Below are 23,563 nucleotides of genomic sequence, written 5' to 3'. Positions count from 1 at the left end.
ATGTACAACAAATGCTTAACACTACTCCTTTGATAAGCCTACTGCTCGACCACACTACCACGAAATAGAGCATTAGTATTATCTCTTTTTGCCACTATCTACTATCTTACCTCTAAGGGGAACCCTGGGACTCTGTGCATGCTATTCCTTACTTTGAAATAGCACATACAGAGCCAACTTCCTACATTGGTGGATCAGCGGTGGGGTACAAGACTTTGCATTTGCTGGACTACTCAGACAATACTTGATCACACGACAAATTCCAAAAATTGTCATTAGAACTTGATTTTTTGCAATTTGAAATTTTTCTAAAGTCTTTAAAGTCCTGCTAGGGCCTTGTGTTAGTCCCTGTTAGCATTTCTTTTTAGAGTTTAAAAGTTTGTAAAAGTTTGAATTAGATTCTAGAACCAGTTTTAGATTCTTAAAAAGCATTCCAACTTTTAGAAGAATAATGTCTAGTACAGATATGAATGTGGTGGAACTCGACACCACACCTTACCTCCATCTCCAGATGAAAGAGCTAAGGTCACTCTGTAAAATAAGAAAAATAACAATGGGCTCCAGACCTACCAAACTACAGCTCCAGGAGCTGTTGGCAGAGTATGATAGAGCCAACCCCTCTGTGGATAACACAGATGAAGATGATAGTGAATTGGAGGAAGATTCCCCCCTACCAGTCCTATCTAGGGAGGACAGGGCTTCTCAAGCCCTGACTCCAAAAATACTAGTCAGAGATGCTGGCTCCCTCACAGGAGGGACCAGCACCTCGGAAATCACGGAGGATAACTCCAGTGAAGAGGACATCCAGTTAGCCAGGATGGCCAAAAGATTGGCTTTGGAAAGACAGATCCTAGCCATAGAAAGGGAAAGACAAGAGATGGGCCTAGGACACATCAATGGTGGCAGCAACATAAATAGGGTCAGAGATTCTCCTGACATGTTGAAAATCCCCAAAGGGATTGTAACTAAATATGAAGATGGTGATGACATCACCAAATGGTTCACAGCTTTTGAGAGGGCTTGTGAAACCAGAAAAGTGAACAAATCTCACTGGGGTGCTCTCCTTTGGGAAATGTTCACAGGAAAGTGTAGGGATAGACTCCTCACACTCTCTAAAAAAGATGCAGAATCTTATGACCTCATGAAGGGTACCCTGATTGAGGGCTTTGGATTCTCCACTGAGGAGTATAGGATTAGATTCAGGGGGGCTCAAAAATCCTCGAGCCAGACCTGGGTTGACTTTGTAGACTACTCAGTAAAAACACTAGATGGTTGGATTCAAGGCAATGGTGTAAATGATTATGATGGGCTGTACAATTTATTTGTGAAAGAACACCTATTAAGTAATTGTTTCAATGATAAACTGCATCAGCATCTGGTGGACCTAGGACCAATTTCTCCCCAAGAATTGGGAAAGAAGGCGGACCATTGGGTCAAGACTAGGGTGTCCAAAACTTCCACAGGGGGTGACCAAAAGAAAGGAGTCACAAAACCTCCCCAGGGGAAAGGTGGTGAGACAGCCAAAAACAAAAATAGTAAAGAGTCTTCTACAGGCCCCCAAAAACCTGCACAGGAGGGTGGGCCCAGAGCCTCTTCACAAAACAATTCTGGGTACAAGGGTAAAAACTTTGATCCCAAAAAGGCCTGGTGTCGAAACTGTAGTCAGTCTGGACACCAAACTGGAGACAAGGCCTGTCCCAAGAAAGATACCACTTCTAACTCCCATCCAGCTAAAACTGGAATGGCCAGTCTCCAAGTGGGATCAACAGTGTGCCCAGAGCAAATCAGGTGTCACACTGAAGCTACATTAGTCTCTGAGGGTGGGGTGGATTTAGCCACACTGGCTGCCTGGCCCCCTAACATGCAAAAATACAGGCAGCAGCTCTTAATTAATGGGACAAGTGTAGAGGGCCTGAGGGATACAGGTGCCAGTGTCACCATGGTGACAGAGAAACTGGTTTCCCCTGGCCAATACCTGGCTGGACAAACTTATCCAGTCACCAACGCTGACAATCAGACTAAAGTACATCCCATGGCTATGGTAACTTTAGAGTGGGGAGGGGTCAATGGCCTGAAACAGGTGGTGGTCTCCTCAAATATCCCAGTAGACTGTTTGCTTGGAAATGACCTGGAGTCCTCAGCATGGGCTGAGGTAGAACTGAAAACCCATGCAGCCATGCTGGGTATCCCTGAACTGGTGTGTGTCAAGACAAGGGCACAATGCAAGGCTCAGGGTGAAAAAGTAGAGCTGGAGTCTGGAAAAATGGCCCAGCCTACCAAGAGAAAAGGAAAGTCAGCTGGGAAACCAGCTGCAACACAACACCAAAAAGAGAACCTCTCTTCTCAGGAAGAAGTTCTGCCCTCTGAGGGAACTGAGCCTATGGAGCTGGAACCTTATCAGGTTGAGCTCTTGGGCCCAGGGGGACCCTCAAGGGAAGAGTTGTGTAAGGGACAAGAAACCTGTCCCTCTCTTGAAGACCTTAGGCAGCAAGCTGCTGAAGAGTCCAAAGGCAAGAAAAATGGAACACATAGGGTCTATTGGGAAGATGGACTCCTGTACACTGAGGCAAGAGATCCCAAACCTGGTGCCACTAGGAGAGTGGTAGTGCCTCAGTCGTTCAGAGAGTTTATTCTGACCTTAGCCCATGATATTCCCCTTGCTGGGCATTTGGGACAAACCAAGACGTGGGAGAGGTTAGTCAACCACTTCTACTGGCCCAATATGTCCCAGAAGGTTAAGGAGTTTTGCCTCTCCTGCCCCACCTGTCAAGCCAGTGGTAAGACATGTGGGCATCCAAAGGCCCCCCTCATTCCACTTCCAGTGGTGGGGGTCCCCTTTGAAAGAGTGGGTGTGGACATAGTTGGTCCACTAGAACCTCCCACAGCCTCAGGAAATATGTATATCCTAGTAGTAGTGGATCATGCTACTAGGTATCCTGAAGCTATTCCCCTTAGGTCGACTACTGCCCCTGCAGTAGCCAAGGCCCTCATTGGTATCTTTACCAGAGTGGGCTTCCCTAAGGAGGTGGTGTCTGACAGAGGTACCAACTTCATGTCAGCATACCTAAAACACATGTGGAATGAGTGTGGAGTGACTTACAAATTCACTACACCATATCATCCACAAACTAATGGCCTTGTTGAGAGATTCAACAAGACATTAAAGGGCATGATCATGGGGCTCCCAGAAAAACTCAAAAGGAGATGGGATGTCCTCTTGCCATGTCTGCTTTTCGCTTACAGAGAGGTGCCACAGAAGGGAGTAGGATTCTCACCCTTTGAACTTCTGTTCGGCCACCCTGTAAGGGGACCACTTGCTCTTGTTAAAGAAGGCTGGGAGAGACCTCTTCATGAGCCTAAACAAGACATAGTGGACTATGTACTTGGCCTTCGCTCAAGGATGGCAGAGTACATGGAAAAGGCAAGTAAAAACCTTGAGGCCAGCCAACAACTCCAGAAGTTGTGGTATGACCAAAAGGCTGCACTGGTTGAATTCCAACCAGGGCAGAAAGTCTGGGTTCTGGAGCCTGTGGCTCCCAGGGCACTTCAGGACAAATGGAGTGGCCCTTACCCAGTACTAGAGAGGAAGAGTCAGGTCACCTACCTGGTGGACCTGGGCACAAACAGGAGCCCCAAGAGGGTGATCCATGTGTACCGCCTTAAGCTCTTCCATGACAGGGCTGATGTAAATCTGTTGATGGTAACAGATGAGGACCAGGAAGCTGAGAGTGAACCTCTCCCTGATCTCCTCTCATCAGACCCTAAAGATGGCTCAGTGGATGGAGTGATCTACTCAGACACCCTCTCTGGCCAACAGCAGGCTGACTGTAGGAAGGTCCTGCAACAGTTTGCTGAACTCTTTTCCCTAACCCCTGGTCAGACACACCTGTGTACCCATGATGTGGACACAGGAGACAGCATGCCTGTCAAAAACAAAATATTTAGACAGTCTGACCAAGTTAAGGAAAGCATCAAGGTGGAAGTCCACAAGATGCTGGAATTGGGAGTAATTGAGTACTCTGACAGCCCCTGGGCTAGCCCAGTGGTCTTAGTCCCCAAACCTCACACCAAAGAAGGAAAGAGAGAGATGAGGTTTTGTGTGGACTACAGAGGTCTCAACTCTGTCCCCAAGACAGATGCTCATCCCATTCCTAGAGCTGATGAGCTAATAGACAAATTAGAGGCTGCCAAATTCGTAAGTACCTTTGACTTAACAGCAGGGTACTGGCAAATCAAAATGGCCCTGGAGCAAAAGAAAAGACAGCATTCTCCACACCTGATGGGCATTATCAGTTCACTGTTATGCCCTTTGGTTTAAAGAATGCCCCTGCCACCTTCCAAAGGTTGGTGAATCAAGTCCTTGCTGGGTTGGAATCCTTTAGTGCAGCTTATCTTGATGATATTGCTGTCTTCAGCTCCACCTGGCAGGATCACCTGGTCCACCTGAAGAAGGTTTTGAAGGCTCTGCAATCTGCAGGCCTCTCTATCAAGGCATCCAAATGCCAGATAGGGCAGGGAACTGTGGTTTACTTGGGACACCTTGTAGGTGGAGGCCAAGTTCAGCCACTCCAGCCTAAGATCCAGACTATCCTGGACTGGGCAGCTCCAAAAACCCAGACTCAAGTCAGGGCATTCCTTGGCTTAACTGGGTACTATAGGAGGTTTGTGAAGGGATATGGATCCATTATGACAGCCCTCACAGAACTCACCTCCAAGAAAATGCCCAAGAAAGTAAACTGGACTGTAGAATGCCAACAGGCCTTTGACACCCTGAAGCAAGCTATGTGCACAGCACCAGTTCTAAAAGCTCCAGATTACTCCAAGCAATTCATTGTGCAAACAGATGCCTCTGAACATGGGATAGGGGTAGTTTTGTCCCAAACAAATGATGATGGCCTTGACCAGCCTGTTGCTTTCATTAGCAGGAGGTTACTCCCCAGGGAGCAACGTTGGAGTGCCATTGAGAGGGAGGCCTTTGCTGTGGTTTGGTCCCTGAAGAAGTTGAGACCATACCTCTTTGGTACTCACTTCCTAGTTCAGACTGACCACAGACCTCTCAGAAGGCCGATGCAAATGAAAGGTGAAAATCCAAAACTGTTGAGGTGGTCCATCTCCCTACAGGGAATGGACTTTATAGTGGAACACAGACCTGGGACTGCCCATGCCAATGCAGATGGCCTTTCCAGGTTCTTCCACTTAGAAAATGAAGACTCTCTTGGGAAAGGTTAGTCTCATCCTCTTTCGTTTGGGGGGGGGGGGGTTGTGTAAGGAAATGCCTCCTTGGCATGGTTACCCCCTGACTTTTTGCCTTTGCTGATGCTATGTTTTGAATTGGAAGTGTGCTGAGGCCTGCTAACCAGGCCCCAGCACCAGTGTTCTTTCCCTAACCTGTACTTTTGATTCCACAATTGGCACACCCTGGCATCCAGATAAGTCCCTTGTAACTGGTACCTCTGGTACCAAGGGCCCTGATGCCAGGGAAGGTCTCTAAGGGCTGCAGCATGTCTTATGCCACCCTGGAGACCCCTCACTCAGCACAGACACACTGCTTGCCAGCTTGTGTGTGCTGGTGAGAACAAAACGAGTAAGTCGACATGGCACTCCCCTCAGGGTGCCATGCCAGCCTCTCACTGCCTATGCAGGTATAGATGAGTCACCCCTCTAGTAGGCCTTACAGCCCTAAGGCAGGGTGCACTATACCATAGGTGAGGGCACCAGTGCATGAGCACTGTGCCCCTACAGTGTCTAAGCAATACCTTAGACATTGTAAGTGCAGGGTAGCCATAAGAGTATATGGTCTGGGAGTCTGTTTTACACGAACTCCACAGCACCATAATGGCTACACTGAAAACTGGGAAGTTTGGTATCAAACTTCTCAGCACAATAAATGCACACTGATGCCAGTGTACATTTTATTGTAAAATACACCACAGAGGGCACCTTAGAGGTGCCCCCTGAAACTTAACCGACTATCTGTGTAGGCTGACTGGTTCCAGCAGCCTGCCACACTAGAGACATGTTGCTGGCCCCATGGGGAGAGTGCCTTTGTCACTCTGAGGCCAGTAACAAAGCCTGCACTGGGTGGAGATGCTAACACCTCCCCCAGGCAGGAGCTGTAACACCTGGCGGTGAGCCTCAAAGGCTCACCCCTTTGTCACAGCACCGCAGGACACTCCAGCTAGTGGAGTTGCCCGCCCCCTCCGGCCCGGCCCCCACTTTTGGCGGCAAGGCTGGAGGAAACAAAGAAAACAACAAGGAGGAGTCACTGGCCAGTCAGGACAGCCCCTAAGGTGTCCTGAGCTGAAGTGACTAACTTTTAGAAATCCTCCATCTTGCAGATGGAGGATTCCCCCAATAGGATTAGGGATGTGACCCCCTCCCCTTGGGAGGGGGCACAAAGAGGGTGTACCCACCCTCAGGGCTAGTAGCCATTGGCTACTAACCCCCCCCAGACCTAAACACGCCCTTAAATTTAGTATTTAAGGGCTTCCCTGAACCTAAGATTTTAGATTCCTGCAACCTACTGAAGAAGAAGACTGCTGAGCTGAAAACCCCTGCAGAAGAAGAAAGACACCAACTGCTTTGGCCCCAGTCCTACCGGCCTGTCTCCTGCCTTCTAAAGAACCCTGCTCCAGCGACGCTTTCTCCAGGACCAGCGACCTCTGAATCCTCAGAGGACTGCCCTACTTCCAAGAGACCAAGAAACTCCCGAGGACAGCGGCACTGCTCCAAAAGAACTGCAACTTTGTTTCGAGGAGCAGATTTAAAGACCCCTGCAACTCCCCGCAAGAAGCGTGAGACTTGCAACACTGCACCCGGCGACCCCGACTCGACTGGTGGAGAACCAACACCTCAGGGAGGACCCTCCGGCGACTCAGAGACCGTGAGTAACCAAAGTTGTCCCCCCCGAGCCCCCACAGCGACGCCTGCAGAGGGAATCCCGAGGCTCCCCCTGACCGCGACTGCCTGAACCTAAAGTCCCGACGGCTGGAAAAGACCCTGCACCCGCAGCCCCCAGCACCGGAAGGAACGGAACTCCTGTGCAGGAGTGACCCCCAGGAGGCCCTCTCCCTTGCCCAGGTGGTGGCTACCCCGAGGAGCCCCCCCCTTGCCTGCCTGCACCGCTGAAGAGATCCCTTGATCTCTCATCGATTTACATTGAAAACCCGACGCTTGTTTCTACACTGCACCCGGCCGCCCCAGTGCCGCTGAGGGTGTACTTTTTGTGTGAACTTGTGTCCCCCCCGGTGCCCTACAAAACCCCCCTGGTCTGCCCTCCGAAGACGCGGGTACTTAACTGCTGGCAGACCGGAACCGGGGCACCCCCTTCTCTCCATTGCAGCCTATGCGTTTTGGACACCTCTTTGACCTCTGCACCTGACCGGCCCTGAGCTGCTGGTGTGGTAACTTTGGGGTTGCTCTGAACCCCCAACGGGGGGCTACCTTGGACCCAAACCTGAGACTTGTAAGTGATTTACTTACCTGACAAAACTAACAAAAACTTACCTCCCCCAGGAACTGTGAAAATTGCACTAAGTGTCCACTTTTAAAACAGCTTATTGTGTTTTATGTAAAAAGTATACATGCTAATGTAATGATTCAAAGTTCCTAAAGTACTTACCTGCAATACCTTTCAAATGAGATATTACATGTAGAATTTGAACCTGTGGTTCTTAAAATAAACTAAGAAAAGATATTTTTCTATAACAAAACCTATTGGCTGGATTTGTCTCTGAGTGTGTGTTCCTCATTTATTGCCTGTGTGTATGTACAACAAATGCTTAACACTACTCCTTTGATAAGCCTACTGCTCGACCACACTACCACAAAATAGAGCATTAGTATTATCTCTTTTTGCCACTATCTACTATCTTACCTCTAAGGGGAACCCTGGGACTCTGTGCATGCTATTCCTTACTTTGAAATAGCACATACAGAGCCAACTTCCTACAATATGTATGTGTGCGTGTGGGGGGGGGGGGGGGGGGGGGAGAGAGGCTGCTGTACAATGCGAGCCTCAACCTACATATTCTAGGAGTACTGGCTGTGTGATCCCACGACACCTTTAACTGCTTATTGCAAATTTGCATTAAATAGGACCCCTGCCACACAGCATCAACTAAACCTGTTTCACTGACCACTGTAGAGACATCAAGAATTAGGCTGGACTGTGCTCCTAAGACAAAATAGGCCACTCTCTGCATCGTCAGAGATGTGGGTAATTTTACTTGGGTCTTCCCACAGGACTAAATATCCAGCTTTCCCAAACTTCTCTATGGCAGGTGGGGAGTTTGGGGTGGACACCAGACCAACTCTGTTTCAATTAACAGCCACTTTTAAAGCCCCATCTGGAGGCAGAGAATATAAAGGAAAACCATCGTTAAAGAAATCCTGAACTCAGTGACAAACCTGAAGAATGGTCAGTGCCAGGGGGTGCAGATTAACAGAACATGTTCGTAAAGCACGTTAATAACCCATTTTTATTCATGCCCAAAGCACTGGCACGTATTTTACCCATCTCAGAAGGAACACAATGAGTTGGCCCTGCTGGGGTTTGAACTCGTGACCCAGAGGTTACATGGAGATCCCTACAGTGGTTGCATTAGTGCACTGACCCACCAGACCGGGATTACATAGAGTCATTTTTCAAAGAGACATGCTAAGACCATGTGTATCTCTTCAGTCGAAGAGACAGATGGCACACAGGAAAGGAATGAGGCAGTCTAGTGAGGACGTACTGGGCAGAACGACCTGCACACTCAGCGTGGGACTGACGCAAAGTTAGTCATACTCATTCTGGAAAGCAGATGGAATAAATGCCATATATGCAAAAGGACGGCTCGTTAGAATAAGTCAATATTTCAAAATATAAAAGATAAAGAAAGATGTCAATTTCCACTAGGTGGGGGTTGCAGCAAATTGACATTTTGCTGCAAAACGAAAACCCAGGCTGCTACTCACATTGAAACGCAGAAGAGGGGGGGAGAGGGGAATTCTTCTTAGTTATGCAAACAGATAAGAGACTGGAGTTTGATCACAAGGTGTCACGAGAGAACCAGCATCAAAACGCACCTGCAAGATCACAGGCCAACCCTCAAAGTCAGCATTACTTCATTCTATAAATCCATGTACTACAACGTAGAGGTCGTTTGAGCCTTCGGTACCAAAACCGAGGCCACCCTTTGGCCACATTTCTTTCGACGAATCGCTAAGCATCAGCCTTTAAGAAACGAGCTGTGATTCTGCAATCAGACACAGACCTAGCCCACGCAGTATGGCAGAAACCACAAACAGGTACTTACTGAAGCCAACCATTTTATCTGGCACTTTGAATTCTTCTGTAATTACCGCTCTGAAAGAAAGAAATGTATTCCATAAATAATTACAGATATACACCAGCATCACCCCACTGGTCCCAGTTTACCATCACCCATCCCCCAATCACCTAAAAGCTCACTGCGCCAACCTTTATTTCCTGAAAAACCCAAGTGAAAGGAGCAGGAGGCGCTGGTTTGGAGATTTACCCTTTTCTCGCAAACTCTTGAAGTGGCCAAGGGTAACCACATACTGTCTAGGCCCAGGGATCCCTGCTTGCAAACTCACTCTAAGCGCTGAAGCGTGGGACAAGGCCACCCAAAATCAGATGGCGCAGATGTGTGAAAAGACCAGGGTCCAAGACCAGGGTCCAAGGGACACATGCTCCAGAAGCCGTCCACTGCCATGATCAGATGGATCAAGGCTACCTTAAACTACACGCTCCCACCTTGTGGGGCAGACCATGCATTCTCAGATACCCAACAGGCACTGGATTTGAAGGGACAGCCAGCAACACCAAAGTAACTCTACCACTGAAATGAAATGCTGGCAACACCCCACAGCTGGTAGTGGAAAGAAATCACAAACATTTCACAAAGCCTCCTCAAGTGGTACTTTTTAATGAGACGCTGACACCCGGGCGCACCCCGCTCAGGAACTGGTGGCCTTACAAAGCGGAGAGGAAGGGATAAAGTTACCCGGATTAATTTCTCCCGTCCCCTCTGCTCCCACTGCAGAACGGTCCTCTCTGAAAGCTGCAAGACCCACATACATGCTTCCCCCCCCTCTTCCCCAAGGCCATGGTGTCTCTAGGAAGCTTATCGACAAGCAGAGCATGGAGAATTCAGGCCCGCTGATCCTCCAACCCTCAAGCCCTCCTTTCCCCAACTCTCGCATCCAGATGGCAGTTCAATAAACAATTAACAGCTGATCAATAAATAATAAAACATAACCCGGGCTTACCTTTGATGTATCAAGCCTCCTAACTGGTTACCCACTGTGGCGGAGAAAGGAAGAGAGCAGAAAAATCAACGCATTATCACGGATAAACTAACTTGAGGCTCAGAGAAGGCGCGCAGGCCATTAAGAAAAGCGGCGGCAAGGCGGTCATTTGGTCTGAATGGTTGGAATGAATACGTTATGTGATCTGAGACAGGGGGAGACTTCTTGATCAGCCCGAAGTCCAGCTGGACAGATGATAGGACATTGATCCGTGGGCCCTCCTGCAGGGATGCTGAATACCACCCCGGCCACTCCAACAATGAGGCGAGAGTAGAGCCTATTGCGGCTTCCCTCGCTGCCCCTCAATCCCAACCAAATTAGCCATGATGTAATGGTGAAGCAGCCTGGCAAACGCCAACACGGGTCAAGGGGGCTCTGCAGAGGGGGCCCATGGATGCCAATCAATAGGGCACCCTGCGCCTAGCTGGTCTGCAGGCTCCGGACCCACTTCCTACTAGTGAAGGGGCTACAAAGGGAAACCTGTTGTGACGCTCCTTGCTGATCGCCTACAAAGCATTTAAAGTCTCAAGGGAAAGAGGAAGCTACAAGGGGCATTAAATCCGCTTCATGACTTCAACACGAGTGACTGAGATGAAAAATACACGGTGACCTGTAGGACACAACTGCATCAGCTCATAACCAAGGAAATATCCTCCAAGGGCAGCACTTTTCTGGAAGGAAAAACTCGAGCTGCAGTTAATAGATTTTTAATGGCGTGAGGAAAGGTGAGCAAAGGGTCAGGGATGGGCGGGCAACGGTGGGACCTTATGATCTGTTTGAGGCCAAGTGCACCTATTCAGGAAGCGCTTTCCACTTCACATGGGCGATGACTCATTCTTCCAGGGCACACGTGCAGAGAGCAGGCTTGGCATGGGCGCCGGGGAAAGAAAGCTGGTTTGGTTTGAAACGCTGATCTCTCTTCTGTTCTCAGAGGCTACTGAGTAATACATTGCATGAGAGAGCTCCAACAGTTACTATTGGCATATAAAGCTTCTCCCTACAGAAACAGACTTGGTCACTCATTCCCCCAACAACGCCTTAGTGTCAGAGACCTCAGGCCTAGCATTGCCCAGCAGAAACTGAAGCAGATCTGGCGCTATTTCCTGCATTGAGTCCTCCACGAGCAGAAGACCCAGCCGTAACTGGGCTACCAAGATGCAAGCCTAAAATGCTGCTGTGAAACCCCGTATAGAGTTGGGACAAGCTTGGATTGTCTGTGTGTGTGTGTGTGTGTGTGTGTGTGTGTGTGTGTGTGTGTGGGGGGGGGGGGGGGGGGGGAACCTGCAACCTTACCTATAGTGAGAGCGAAGTCTGAACATTCAAAAATGTTGTGAGCTACTACCTGGTATAGGAACACGATAAATAAACACAGATGTCAAATAACCCAAGCAAAGAGTATAAAACATTAATGGCACAGGAGCTTTACTGCACAAGGTTTACATTTGGGGTCTCTTAGAACCAGTGTTGTCCCTTTGCTGCTGAGAAAGTGAAAAAGAGACAAAATGGAGAGGGAGAAAGAATGTGAGAAAAAAAGTAGAGGAAGAAAAGATTTAAAGAGAAAGAAAGGTAAAAATGACGGCATGAGAGAAAAAGGAAGGAAAGAAAGGAAAATAAGGAAAGCAGAGAAACCGGGAAAGAGGAGAAAATTGTGAGAAAATGAACCGGAAAAGGAGCAAAAGAAAGGAGATGGAGAGAAATTAAGAAACCGAAAGAGGAAGAAAACCAGCGAATGGAATGAATGTCACAAGAGGAAGAAAGAATGACAAAGGAAGTAGTGGGAAAAGAAAAGGAAGAGTACAGCAGAAACAAAGAAAGAAAGAAAAGAAAAAAATAGAAAAACTAAAATGAGGACAGACAGGGAGAAAATAATGGAGGAAGAAAGGACAAAACACAAAAAAGTACAATAAGTAAATACAAAAAAAAAAAAAAAAAAAAAAAAGAGTATAACCAGCGGAAAGATGAAAATAAGTGAAAGAAAGGAAAGAGAAGGCTGTTTCGTTACGCCTCTGGTCTAGTTTATGAATGAAAGCGCCTTCTGTCACTGCATGGATTAGGCACTCAAAGTCATCGTACTTATGCTCTGGCACTCATTTGTACTCATAAATCCATTCATTCACCGGCTTATTCTTGCATTCACCCTCTGACACCGCTGCAATAAAATAAGTTCAACAACATATTCAAGATAAATTCAAAGAAAAAAAAAAAAGAAAGCACGCCGACGTCTAAACAAGGCAGGCGCATGGTTCCAGGAATGAAACTGGTGCCCGTCTTGCAGAGGTTTCGTATACAATCTGTCACCGTTTTAAAGCTCCTAAGGCAATGAAACACTATGGACAACAGCCTCCCCGGATGGTCGCCTGGCTTAGAGACGAGGCACGTGGGATGTGGTTCACTGCAGGGGACATGAGTGACAAGCAACCCACCAGCACTAGCTAGACAGCAATAGTTCTCTCTTAAGAAAAAAAATATATAAAAGAGGAGACAAAAATGAAAGGAGAACACTGAAAACTAAAGGACTGGCCAACACAACGTCATGTTCAGGTAATCGGAACTCCAGTCATTCACAGGGCAAGAGAGCCAATGACTGATGTGAACTGAACCACTGCCCCAGGCAGAGCACCCTAAAGGATGGGAGCAGAGTGCATCACACTCGGACAGACACCCTTCCAAGAGGAGCGTCTGGGAGCCTAGGGGATAGGCAGTGATGGCCATTCGGACTTAAACAAAAAGTATGTTTTCACCATGCTTTACAAACTAGCATTGCCAAAGACAATAGCTTATCTCTCACATTTTAAAGACGAGACCTGTTGACTTAGTCAATGCCCATTTAGTCCGCCTGCTCACTGACTGTCAAACTACAGACAATGCTGCGACCTCGCAAACAGCCATCTTTAGCAATCTCACTCGCATCAGACGCTAAAGTTGGACCTGGCTGGGTCTGCAAAAACGGCTAAGCCAGGGAACAAACAGGGTCTGGCTGCATTAGCATCCGTATAAACAAGACAATGTATCTGGGAATGGAAAACGAAACCTTCTGCTTAGGTGAGGGGCAGGGTCAAGTATACTCCTTAACCTAGGGCAAAAAGGGGCAAGCTGAAGGTGACAGTTTGGGCAGGATTGTTTTGGTGAGTTTTAGGGTCATGGATTGAGGAAAGTGAACGGCTTAGTCTGAATGAGAAAGCGAGGAGACTACTATGAGGGCTACAGGGTGTAGGTGTTAGAGTACTTAACTGGAAGTGATCAGCTTTAAGAAAAAAAATAAACTTTGGACTTCAAACAATGCTAAATACATAGGGGACAGCTCTCAGGTATGTTTGGGTCGCGTGCTAAGGCAACATTTTTATCAACATAACCCCACTGTGGATATTCACATAAAGGTGAATTACACTCAACCAAATCTGCATCTGAATAAATATTTCTTATGCCTCTTTACAGGAGGCAAGGAGTGAGTGAAGGAAGGCAGAAATGCCAGATGGCTTAACACTTTCAAAAAAGCCTCTTTTTTTTGTATCCACAGACTTTCTACACATTAAAACCGAGGACATGGACAGAGATTTATTCTTTAGGGGAAGAGATATTGCAGTCTCGTTCCTGTAAGAAAGAAGGAATGAAATAGGATCACAAAACTGGTGGGTTTGAGGAATAGGGGTTCCCTATAGAGGGGGAAAAATAAAAAATTAAAAATAGATTTGGCAGTAATTGTCACTAGCGCAAAGGTAAACTACGTAGAGATATCTACTCCGAAGTGCCTTCACATGAATGGAACCAGGAATTCTCAGAAGGCACAGCAGGGACATTCCAAATACTCAACAGGAAAGGCTTGGAGTAACGTCACATATACATAGGTCTCAAGGATGTAACTTGTGCAGAATTCTGGGAAAACTGAGGGAGTAAAACTTAATTCCATTTACATTAAAAACCGGCTCTGAGGCACAGTACACGCAAAAATATCTAAGTGGCAAATACCCAATGCAAAGGCTGAAAGGCTTAGACTAGAGCAGCATCTAATAGACCCACTTTGGAGCACTAGGGCATCTGAGACAAGGAGGCTCTTGGAGCTCACAGAGCAAGGAAGGGCCGGGGCGAGATCCGAAACACACGGCAGGAATGAGTGAGCATCATTACACACTGGGAAGCCAAGTGGAGGCAACTGAACTCATGGTCACAATAAAAAGGGCCAGAAGTAAGGGCCCAAGGTAACATCCGACAGAAAAAAAAAAAAAAAAGGAGCCACAACTCATCTGAGCAGTCAGAATGACAAAGCTCCATCCCTTATAACCAATGGGAGGGCTGGAATTAAAACCCAATACACAGAAGATAGCAGACAAGGATCACCATCCAGCATCACATGACTCCAGGCAGCAAATCAGAGGATGGAACAGCATCAAGAGCACATGTTGACTTTACCACACAGAGCAGGATGGTGCAGAACCCTGTTCATTAAACACAAGCAGGGTGGGCACCAGACCATGGTCCCTGCAGCCTAGCAGCAGGGGAACTGAGCCATGACTCCCTACATGTAGGCAGCACAGGCACTACCCCCTTACACCCAAGGCAGGAAGGGCACAATCCCTACACCCCAACAGGATGGGCACCGATTTGCACACCCTACACCTTAGCTTTGTGGGCACTGAACCACCATCTCTACAGCATAGCAGCATGGGCACGATCCCTTTATCTGAGCAGCATGGCATTGAACCACGATCCCTACATCCTAGCAGCACGGACACTGACCCAAAATCCCTGAACACTAGCACAGTACGGGCACCGACCCACACAGGATGGGCATGGAAGCGCACTATATATATATATATATATATATATATATATATATATATATATATATACATACATACATACATATATACACACACACACACACACACACACACACACAGGATGGACTCAAAAGCAGGTTTACTACACAAGCAGGATGGGCGTGGGTCCATGTCTATAGATACACAGCAAGTGCAGCCAGCCTACAACAACAACAAAAAACAAGAAAAAAAACTCAGAAAAAAAAGCTAAGTAAATCCACTAAGAGCAGATAAACGACTGCCACTCCTTGGTGGTGCTCAGCAGAGCAACATGGTGAAGAAAAAAAAAAAGAAAAAAAAGTCAAAAACAGAGCAAATGATCAGGGTGTTGTCTTTGGGGACAGGCTCAGGGATATAAGCAAGTAAGCCCTACAGAATGCGTGGGGGAGAGGGCACACACCCATCTAGGGTGCACACTGCACTATGTATGCCCTCCCCGCCCCATCTAAAAACAGAAGCGCTTGCCAACAAACAGACCCAAATTACTAGACGTTTCTCAGTAGCTTGGAGACACCACTAGAACACAAGGAAAACTCAAGGTACAAGAACAGGTTTGACGGTTTGTTTTCCTTGGAGACAATGTCTTGACAACACACCGTGCTATGGACGCACCTCCGACCGCTGCGTTTCTCACCATGTTGTGTCACTGCTTGGGCGCTCACATCTTGCCTCTTATAACCTGCATCTTCTCTAGGAGAGACTCTAGACACACCCTAGTCCGCCAACCGTGTGTAATTACTGAGCGCCAAGAGAAAGAAGCATCCCTCAGCAAGGACACAAGAGGTGCTCATTTGCTCCAGTCCCTTCTCCCCTGTGGACTGGGAGGTCTGCCCAGAAGAGATTACTCACCAAGGAAGGTCCTTTTTTTTTTTTTTTTTTAAGAACTGTGTATAAAAAGTCAAGTCTATACCTATGTAGCCTAATTTGGGGGGGGGGGGAGGGGGGGAGGAGAATCGTTTTCGAATTATTATATAAAGTGAGCTAAGAGTAGATGGGGCAGACAAACCATCTGTACACTAGGGCAGGCGAAAACAGCAAAGGGGAAAAAAATAAAAGCACTGAACAAAACCCCAAATCACTATCTTTCTTAAGCAAGACATCTGCCCAGTATCTAGGTACAAGTGGGTGTACTGGGTATATAAAGCCACTGTTTAGTGTGAGGGACTGTAAGCAGAGCTTTAGAAGAAACTCATATTTTTAAGACTTTGTCACTGTCAGCCAGGCCCATACCCGGTAGTAACTAAGCGAGACACCCCACCCCACCCTGGGAGGGCAAGCAAGGCTCAGCAGTGCCCTAGGAAGCAACTGATCTCAATGGTTAAGAAACTGAAAAGTAGAAGTGAAAAATTCCAAATCACACAATCTTCACAACAGGATCTACTGAAATATAGATATAAACTAGGCATTTGCAATCTAGTTACTAAGTTTACTTTGAGGAAACTTTTCTGAAGTTCAGCTATGACCTGCTTCTTTTCTTAAAGTCATCCCATTCAATGGCCGGTAACTATTAATCAGCTGTAGTGGAGACAAGGCGCGCAAGCATGGCGAGGTACCTCCATCATCCATGGGTCTCTTCTGAACACCATAGCCGTACACAGAGGGGTCCACCAAGGGTGTAGAGTTGTTCATGTGGGGCATACCATCGCCGATTTTAGCAGCTATCTGTTCAACAGAAAAATGAAACAAGTTTGTGTGCCATTTTACACAAATTATGCTCCCCGAAATACCCCTGCCCTCTAATCTCCCACCCTCTCCTCCCTGTTCAAAAATAATATTAAAAGAACCTTGGGCACCTAGACCTTGGTCAATGGATTCCCCTCATCCTCAAGTTGAAGGTACTAGCATAAAACGGATTCCAGTGATCTAATCAGTCTATAAGCACCTGAAGTTGGGAAACCACAAACGTCCCATCCTGGAGGCTTCACAGACTGCTGTGCCAATGCGCCCCCCCAAACCCCCCCCACTCCCACGTTTCAGATTAAACAATAATTTATGCCTAAAGCACAGGGCCCTGCCGATGTCTCAAAAGCAAGACAACCACACAAGGCAGAGATCGACCAAAAGCATCACCAACACTATGAAAAACTATACCGAAGACATCTAGCAAAGAGAGGCTTTTGTACGACTGAAGTATCTCCAATGGCAGAAACATACCCCCAGCTACTGATGTTGCAAAAGCAAAAACAGACACCTGTTGAAGGTGAACTTCAACACTTCAAAAGCCCAATCCACCATGGGACACCCAGGCCCATATCACACCTTCTATTCACCCCTCGGTACATCTACGGCACACAGACACCATTTGCTCTAGAGTTACCTAGAGTGCTTTCACTTTAGTGTTCCGATGTGCCTAACCAAGACGTTTAAAAATACATTTCCGGTATTATAGACATGTATAAACAAAAGAAACCACCTTATTTAGCTACACTTATTTGAGAAGGCGGGGGGGGGGGGGGGGCGTTTACTAAAACGTGTATTGCAAGAAACTGAGCTGCTTGATGTGCTGCACTTAGGCGCATGGTACTAGCAGATGAAATGCATGATGCAATATATAAAGCATCAATAACTTCACCATGCAGCAGAAACATGCTATACTTCATGGAGGTCTGAATTCACTAGGCAGATGCACAGCTTTAAAAGGGGAGCCAATCGATGGTTTCGTTTAGGCTCTTGGCGATGGTTAAAGGTTGCTGATAGAGAACCTGTGGCCAGTAGTAATGGAGTCACCGTGGACTTGATTGCCTGTGTTTCGGCGAGTAGATATCACTGCACAGAACATAGAAGGGGCAGAGGCAGCCCCTGGCCAGACTTTGTATCTCTGCGGAAGGAATGTCTTAAGAGATGCCTCCGGCCTACAAACCTCTGAGAAAAATAATCTACCTAAGCTGTCGTCGCTCTGGAAGAGTTTACAAGGCGAGAGGGACTCTCCTATGCATCAAACACCGACAGGAAATCTCTCAACTTGTCAATATTGGACAGAACTGCAGCTAGGAGTACAATTGTATCAATAAGTCTTCAACTCTTGGTCTGTCCAACACAAAGGCGTGGTCCCACCTAGGTAAAAACTGGAAGACGTCAAAGGTGTATAGGATTCTTGGGCTGGGAAACATCTAGATGCAGAAAAGGGATGCATCATTTGTTTAGGTGGAAATTAGTCGGTGGACAAATGTAAATGAAGGTAGGGTGCCATCACCACCTTATTCCAGTGGGATACACTGCGTGCCTCAGAAGTGCACTGGGCTTGCTGGTTACTAGTGCACATGGTAGAAAGAATGTCCAAACACTGGCAAAATTAACTTATGTTTTTTGAAAACATACGCAACATGCACTAACATTTTGAAAGTATTAATTGAAAAAAAAAAAAGAAAAAAAAAAACACATTTACAATTCAAGTAGACAAAAAAAAAAAAAAAAAAATAGCCCACTACAAATATAAATTTTAACAAAACTACAGAAATGAATGGAGAAAGAGGCCCATCAGCCTTGGCACAGACATGAGCTAATTTTCATACACCTTGTTACAAGAGGCCCTTATATCCTTGGGAACCTGGTTAAAGCAGAATAGGTCCGAACAATGGTTCTTGGTGCATACAGTGATTGCATTATTCTCAGAAGCTATGCAAGTGATACCAAAGGCAGTGACTGTTTGAAAATATTAGGGAGACATTTTCAAGCAGATATGCTAATGTAAATTGCCACTCCTAACCTTGAAGATAGTGCTGTGTCTGGTTGGTGGTTCTAGGGGCACCTTGTGTTGGGGTGGCCCTCCTTGCCAAGCTTCACATGAACTCTCCCGCTAGCAGGGCCCCAAAACAAGGTTGTCTCAGTCCATCTGCCTCACTGCAACCCCAAAATGGTGTCACATTCTTCCAATTGTAACTGAGAAGAATTTGGGCAGGGACTTGCTGTGTGGATCCGCAACAGGGGCTTGTGACATCTGTTTAATGTCTCTCCCCACAACAGGTTGCAGGAAATGCAAGTGGTTTTATTGGTGACAAATAAGTACTCACTTGCAGCATGGCCAGCTGCCGAGCAAGATGGCTGCTTGCTAGAGTGGGCCCTGAAATCCCTGCCCTGATCATGCTCGTTCCGAGCTGACCTAGGGGGAGATCTCATGGAGAGGCCTGTGCAGCATGGCAAAGTCCCGAGTTTGCGTACGGAATAGGCTGTGGATGAAATAGCAGACAAGAGAGCAAGGCTGGATTACGAGTGCCCGGAGGCTGAGACACCTCCAGGAGCTGCTTTGGACCATGCAGGGGGTGGAGGCGCCCCTGGGGACATCGGCAGTGGAGGAGTGGGGCCGCATGGCTGCCTTCGGACCAGAGCGTCTGCTCCCAAGACAGCTTTGCTGCTGTGGGTGGAGGCAACCCGGGCAGGCAGACCCTGTGGTTTTCTCCGTGTCGGGCGCAGTCAAGGGGCAGAATGGACCTCGTGGCCGAGTGAGGCCCTGTAACGGAAGCCACAGCCAGCAGGGAAAGGTGGAGCTGAAGGCCATGAGGCCCCAGGACTGCTCCATGCAGAGCAGAGACTGCTGGCACAGTGAGAACAACAAAAGGGCCCACCACACACACTGGACACGGGGCCCCTGGGTGGAGCCCCTGTGTGGACCTCCGCATCCAGGTGGGGGAGCTGTGCTGTTTCTACAAGCCTCGCGAGTCAGTTGTGTGATGTGAGCATGGCGACACAGATTCGTAGCCCCACCTTAGAGATGTTTTGCCTGGCAAGAGCTCTAGGAGCCGATCAGGGGGTGCTGCCCACGTAAATATGTGCTGGACTTGGAAGACGTGGGGGTTCTGACCTTTCCCTCCACGCTTCCCTGCACAGTCTGACGGTGGCACAACAGTTTGTAGAAAGGCCCCTGGACACATAAGGGAGGCTGTGAGTACTGCAGCAGTGACCCCTTCATCCCTCCTCTCCCCAGCACTTGACCTCAGTGACGCCAAAGGGGTGAAACTGTGGGGTGACCAGCTAAAAATGGCTGCAGACAGAGGTGCTCATCGGATTAAGCTTGACAAATATGCACTCCCCAAAGAGTAGCCTGCGTGGCCTCTGGACAGGTGAGCTTCAAAGGATCCAGTGTCCTGGAGGGCGAGCCGCGCTCACAATAGGCAGCAGTTCAGGGCACACCTGCCTCTCTGGAGGACAGAAACGACTTAGTCACAATGGAAGTCACACTAGTGAAGGCAGACCCCACTGCTAGCCTCGAGACAAAGCCCAGGTCAAGGAGCCGTGAGCCACCCCCACAGCCCTGGAGGCTGCTAGAAGACTATGGAAGCCGCTCAAGGCACAACAATATTCGTGTAACTGGAGTACCTGAATGTGACGAGGGGCCTGCCGGAAATCTGTTTGGCAAGGGCCTTATACTGAAAATCCTGCAACCCTTTGGCCTTTCCAATAACTTCTCGGAAGAACGTGCCCATTGAGTCCCCAACACCCAGCCCACGCCAGGTAAACTACCTCCCCCAATAATAGCCTGAATATTCAACTATCGAGATTGCAATGTCATACTGTAGATGGTGCCCCCACCCCTTACCTATGAAAAAGGTCATCACCTTCTTTCTGGACTTTAGGCTTAAAGTCCAAAGTATGAGCCACAGCTTTTTTGAAGTTGAGCGCCCTGAAAGACCACGAAATCAAATACTCCATGATCTTTCATGCAAAGCTACAAGTAGCGACTGAAAGCAAACCTGGCACTCCACAACGCCAGAGGATATATGTGACTGGCTTGATGGATGAAGGACTGTTGGTGAGCCTAAACTTCAGGCATGCCCCAGAAGGCAGAGGCTAGAAAACGACACCAGAAGGACAGAGTGAAATAGGCACTCACCAGAGGGGCGATGGGACTCCCTGCAGCAGCAGATAACGTGAGGAGACCCCCCCCCCCCCCCTCCATTCGCAGCATGCTTCAAAAGCCTGTGCTGCCCTATTCAGAAGGGAGTGCCTCACTGACCCAGCCTCCGGCAAGAGCTCAGACTCCCACAACTAAGGAAGACATGCAGCTCCTGCTTTCTGAACTCTGTAAGGACCTCACATTCGTACACCCAGATTTCATCAGAGCTATCTCCAACCCTGATCAATCCTCGAGTCAGATGAGCGCCAGATTACTACGGAGTCAACGGTGGTGAACCACATCATGGAGAATTTTGTTAGGACAGCCCGTATTGAAAAATTAGAGGGGGTCAACTCACTCTACAGGACAAAATAGACACCCTACAGAATCGCTCCAAGCGCAACATTTGAGTCCAGTGCCCGGCTGAGTCCATCATGCCAGGTGATCTAGACTCCCATGTTCAGGCTCTCTGACGATATTTTGTCTAAGAGATAAAGAAAAGCACTGACTGACCGGGAGTCCCTGGGTTGATATTTAAATCATGGCTACCTAGGCAGAGTATGACAGTTTTAATCCTCATACCAGTTAGTTGGAAATTCACAGGTATATCAGGTAAACCAGATTTAGGTATCAGGCTGCTCTTCACATTTATAAGTTAAAAAAATAAAATAAAAAATAACTGCGCCTGTTCATGTAGTGGTAAACTTGCATGCCACAGACAATTATTTAGTTAAACCCAAGTGTCCACCTGAACTGCTGCCATCAATTCAGACCCACAAATTCCAGACTTAACACCGATATTTACCTTATACCAGAGAGGTCTCAAGCAACAGGGACAACTAACCTAATACCTGCCAGGATCTCAAACATATCCTGGAATGGGTTCAGGACAGTGATCAGACTACATTGAAACAGAAAAAAGGTGCCCAATATTGGGAAGTACACTACAAAGAACATGCCTGTCACTTGCCCATCTCTACCTGGCACTGATGCATAGCCGGATAGATGTGTGTATAGATATAGATATATATAGTAATGCTTTCAAAAAGTGCCAGACACTGCAGGACTAGCACCATTTCTTAGTTACTATACCATTGCCAACATCAAGAACTTCAAGAAAAAGGAGAGTGCATGTCATGCAACAAAAAGGATGCCTTTAAGACACTTTGGGGAATGGGGAAATTGAGGTGGGGTGGGGGCACGGCACGTCTGCATTTGTCAACCTGTACCCCAACACAAGGGGTTCTTCCAAGTCACAATCCAGCACATCTCATTAAGAATTAGTGGAAATAGGGTGGCAGTCTCTCTAAAATGTTCTTGTGAGTGCTTTCTTACATGACGAGCTACAGCCATGGTGTTCAGCTGCCAAGCCCCTCCCAACCCCCAACGCAAACACCACCAATCCATCACTCGGTCCTTTAAACACTCTACTTCAATCCCCCCAGGTCCTCACGGTACAGTGCAGGTTAGTTTAGGGAATAGGTGCCTGTTAACTGGCAACATCCAAACAATCTAATAAAGCCTTCTGTGGAATAAACACCATCTCATTTAGGGTGCCCAAGTCACTTTGTATTTCTTGTTCATGGGGGATTTCTGTCCTAGTACTCATCTAGAGACAACCCCTATGTGTTGTTGCAGATCCATTTTAGAGCCTTGATTGGGCACACATATTTTAGCTTACGCCTGTGCGTCCTTTGACCTGGTTACAAGCTTAATTTCATTCTATTCATTTTAATTCAGTTTAGCATAACTGGCTTTTAGCGGGGATGATTTATTTACCTAATCAGCTGCTAGTCTGCGAAAGTGTTTTAGTTCTTTGCACAACATTTTCACACTGTCACTCTGCTCAAGGATCGACATGACAAACTATCTAGTATTCCTGTCACAAGAGTGCGTAGCCAAACTCGACATTTAGGAACATGATCACATCAGGCCTGTTTCTCAGAACACAATACGTTTTGTTATAAAAAAACCGCAATGCAGGCCAAAGAAGATTAGAGAGGTCAAACCAAGGAGTCAGTGTCATGCGTCAGGCTGCCACAAATCACTATACTTCTAGGTTCAGGTGAGGTGCTGCTAGCTAGTCCAAAGGGTTAGGCAGGAAGCTACCAGACTGTGGGATCAACTCAGTTCCCTTCATGCAGTGGTTCTGCAGCTCAAAACCAGTAGTCTTGCCTCCATGGCGACAGTCTTAAGAAAGGACGCCCAATGTTGGTAAGGCACTTTTTTTTTTTACATGTCTCACAAGTACCTCTTTTTCACACTCTAAAAAGGTACCCAATTACCTTATAAGGAGATGTCCGTGGTATTAGAAAAAAATCTTCGTCAGCTAAATCGGTAGCACCTATCTTAGAATTCCGTTCTAGGTTACACCCAAAAAAAAAAACACAAAAAAAAACAAAAACACACACAGCTGGAGGCAGTGTTTTCCCATACAGGACCCCAACCCGCACGTTCTAGAAAAATGCATGCAATTACAGCCTCCAAGTACAATCAGAAAGCTACAGTCACTACTGGGCTTTTTAAGTTTTGGCAGAACTCCAGAATACGCGCAACGGATAAAACCTCTTTATGACTCAATTTTTCCATATTCTTCAAG

At 47.3% G+C, this 23,563-nt stretch overlaps 1 protein-coding gene across 5 annotated transcripts in view; it reads right to left on the bottom strand.

Moving 5' to 3' along the window:
* Window positions 1–23,563, bottom strand: part of FUBP3 (far upstream element binding protein 3) — a 217,507-nt gene that overhangs the window by 160,936 nt on the left and 33,008 nt on the right. For 4 of the 5 annotated variants that reach the window (XM_069237058.1, XM_069237062.1, XM_069237059.1 and 1 more), the window contains exons 2-4: window positions 16,688–16,796; window positions 10,279–10,312; window positions 9,303–9,352 (exon numbers count right to left, since the gene is read on the bottom strand). In XM_069237058.1, the coding sequence (XP_069093159.1) occupies window positions 9,303–9,352; window positions 10,279–10,312; window positions 16,688–16,796 (193 nt within the window). The remainder of the gene's footprint in view (window positions 1–9,302; window positions 9,353–10,278; window positions 10,313–16,687; window positions 16,797–23,563) is intronic. The other variant, XM_069237061.1, reaches the window with a different exon arrangement.

The sequence above is a fragment of the Pleurodeles waltl genome, chromosome 6 (genome assembly GCF_031143425.1).
Source record: "Pleurodeles waltl isolate 20211129_DDA chromosome 6, aPleWal1.hap1.20221129, whole genome shotgun sequence".
Classification (NCBI taxonomy): Eukaryota; Metazoa; Chordata; class Amphibia; order Caudata; family Salamandridae; genus Pleurodeles; species Pleurodeles waltl.
This window is presented reverse-complemented; position numbering and strand designations above follow the sequence as displayed.